The sequence below is a fragment of the Acyrthosiphon pisum genome, chromosome A1, assembly GCF_005508785.2.
Source record: "Acyrthosiphon pisum isolate AL4f chromosome A1, pea_aphid_22Mar2018_4r6ur, whole genome shotgun sequence".
NCBI classification, from domain to species: domain Eukaryota; kingdom Metazoa; phylum Arthropoda; class Insecta; order Hemiptera; family Aphididae; genus Acyrthosiphon; species Acyrthosiphon pisum.
In genome coordinates this window covers 149911339-149912240 of record NC_042494.1, presented here as the reverse complement: position 1 = coordinate 149912240, position 902 = coordinate 149911339, and the positions used below count along the sequence as shown (strand labels likewise).

At 30.4% G+C, this 902-nt stretch overlaps 1 protein-coding gene across 1 annotated transcript; it reads left to right on the top strand.

Annotated features, from left to right (window-relative positions):
• The first annotated feature begins 20 nt into the window (after positions 1-20).
• Positions 21-797, top strand: LOC100573599 (KRAB-A domain-containing protein 2-like). The gene is made up of 2 exons (XM_003243021.3): positions 21-335; positions 580-797. Exons 1-2 carry the CDS (start codon positions 152-154, stop codon positions 795-797), a joined length of 402 nt encoding a protein of 133 aa, XP_003243069.1. The 5' UTR covers positions 21-151.
• Positions 798-902: the final 105 nt, after the last annotated feature.

Here is a 902-nt window from a genome sequence, read left to right as displayed (position 1 = left end):
ATTCGTAATTTTAAGGCCTTTAAAAAGTAAACGTGCAGAGGAGATTGCATATAATTTACTTGACATTTACACGACCTTTGGCGCACCAGCTATTTTGCAGTCAGATAATGGTCGTGAATTCGTAAATTCCACTATAACTGAACTACACAATATGTGGGAAGACGTCAAAATTGTTCACGGTAAACCGAGGCACAGCCAGAGCCAAGGTTCTGTGGAACGAGCAAATAGAGATGTAGAGGATATGTTGGCTACGTGGATGGCAGAAAAAAATAGTACAGATTGGCCCTCTGGTTTGAAATTTATTCAGTTTCAGAAAAACCGAGCTCTTCATTCAGGTAAAATAAAAGTATTTATAGTAACTCCAATGATTATTATTACTAATTTTATTATAATCGGTATCAATAACACTATAGCTATTTGCTTATAATTAGAATATTTGATGTATGGTGTATTAATATGTGTTAAAAAAAAATAAGGGCATTGTCGAAGTATTAGAGCACTACAATAATTATAGTATAGTTGTTCCAGACTCATCTACAGTTATTTTATGGTAATTATAAAAATAGTACTTTTTTTAAGGTATTGGAAGATCTCCTTATGAGGCCATGTTTGGCTGTACTGCCAGAACAGGACTATTATCGATTGGTCTACCAAATGATGAAATAAATTCATTAAAAACAGAAGAAGATATAGAAGAATTGTTTAATCAAATGCAAGAAACTGGATTACATGATTCAACACAAAATATTGAAGAAATTGTTTCACCAATTGCAGAGAAGCAAGAAAATATGATATGATACAGGTAAATTAATATTATATTATATTACATTTTAAATTTTAATTTTATAAAAATAATATACTATTTAAATATATTAGATGCAAACCTAAGAAAGTGTGAAATG